The following is a 1828-nucleotide window of genomic DNA, read 5'->3' as shown; positions in this document are numbered from 1 at the left end:
CACCACCATCACTAACACCACCAAGAACAATGAAAAATAGTTCTTCTTGGCTGCTTTTACTCCTACTTTTTTCATATCTCCATCCCACCCCTATATCATATCTCCATCCCACCCCTATATCATATCTCCATCCCACCCCTATATCAACCCAGAGCTGCCTTGCCTGTGGATTATCAAAGGTGTCCCTCCAACCCTCCAACCGCAGCTCCTGCAGACTGGTGTTCAGACGCAGCGCCCGCTCCAGCCCCGCGAGCCGTCCCCCGGCCCCGGCCCCGACCCCGGCCCCGACTCCAGCACCCGGCCCAGGTCCCTGCCCCTGCCCCTGCACCCGGCTGTGGGAGAGGTCCAGACTGCGCAGTCCGCGGTTCTCCAGCAGACAGGCACACAGCGCGGAGACGCCTGCGGGGCGGGATGGTGGTTTCGGAGGGGGGTTGGAGTTTTGGTGGGGGAGGGGGAGGGGTTTTAGGTGGGCTGAAGTCATATACATACATACATACTTACATACATACACATGCGCAGACACACACACGCACAGAACCGAACCTCGTGACTGGCAAAACAGCACCGTAACACGAGCCTCGTTTCCTCCCGATCACCTTCGTCGTGAAGCTGGCAACGACGCAAGTTCAGAAGCTGCAAAGTGGAATTGTGCCCTGACAACGCGCGAGCCAGCGCCGCTGCGCCCGCATCCCCAACTGCGCTGCCCCGTAAGCTCAGCGCCGTCAACCGAGTGTTGCCCGCCAGCGCTGCCGCCAGCTGCCCCACGCCATCCGCCGCGGCTTCCGGCAGAGCGTGGTTGTGTATGTAAAGCGACCGCAGCGCCGGCGCCGACGCCAGCACCGACGCCAGCAACCAGCAGTAGCGCGGCGAGGCGACGCCAGGGATGGCGGCACCGCCAGCGGCAGCGGAGCCCCAGGGCTGACCAGAGGCCACCGCCGCCAAGCCCTGTATCGTACTGACGGCACCGTCAGTAACGTACGAGGCGAGTCCGGAAAGCACAGCGCCGCCGTACTGTACCCAACCCAGCACTGCGGCGGTGCCGCCGCTGCCGCCGGCGGCTCCTGCTGCCGAACCCGCAGCCGATGCGTCCGTAGAGAAGGGACTCAGAAAGCCGGCAGCGGGACCGCTGACGCCAAAGTACGACCGCGCGCGTGGCGTCCCTCCGCCGCCGCCGCCGCCGCCAGCACCCTGGCCGCCGCCGCCGTGTCTGACGCCGTTAACACCTGCGGCCCCGGCGGCCTCTGCCAGCCGGCTCCGAACGCCGTACCGTGCCGTAGGCAAGGCGGCGGCGGTGCCGCCGCCTCCACCGCCGACGGAGCCGCCGAGGAAGTAACCTGATCGCCGCGCAGCGCGGCGGCCCGGTTTGCCGCGGTAGCTGTTATCCACACCGACCCGTGGGTCCGCGGTGCCCGCCTCCCGTAATGCGAAGGGCGCCCCTGGCGGCAGCTCTATTGCCAGAGACTCCAGGGTGGGGTGGTCTAAGAGGTACATATCCACAGCACCCTGAAGGGCGAAAGGGAACCGCGTGATGTAACGACATGATAGGGCGGGGCGAGGCGCATTGGAGGAGTAGCGGAAAACTCTGTATGTATGCGCTTTCAATTGCCCAAACCCGCCGCTCCCCCCCTCCCAAAATGCCATAAAGAATACATGTATGTGTATGGTATACACACACATATATATGTACATACTCTATGTACATATGTATATGGAATATACATGGAATATATATGGAATATATATGGAGTATATATTCCATATATATATATATATGGAGTATATATTCCATATATATATATATGGAATATATGTATATTAGGCATATACA

General features: G+C 60.8%; 1 protein-coding gene across 1 annotated transcript in view; it reads right to left on the bottom strand.

Annotated features, from left to right (window-relative positions):
- Window positions 1–1828, bottom strand: part of VOLCADRAFT_115780 (uncharacterized protein) — a gene marked incomplete at both ends in the record, with an annotated part of 7341 nt that overhangs the window by 424 nt on the left and 5089 nt on the right. Inside the window, 2 exons of the mRNA XM_002945803.1 lie at window positions 329–399; window positions 597–1503. Coding sequence (XP_002945849.1) covers window positions 329–399; window positions 597–1503 — 978 coding nt within the window. The remainder of the gene's footprint in view (window positions 1–328; window positions 400–596; window positions 1504–1828) is intronic.

Source organism: Volvox carteri, assembly GCF_000143455.1.
Source record: "Volvox carteri f. nagariensis unplaced genomic scaffold VOLCAscaffold_1, whole genome shotgun sequence".
NCBI lineage: Eukaryota > Viridiplantae > Chlorophyta > Chlorophyceae > Chlamydomonadales > Volvocaceae > Volvox > Volvox carteri.
The sequence above is the reverse complement of the archived record's forward strand: the minus strand, read 5'-3'. Positions and strand labels throughout refer to the sequence as shown.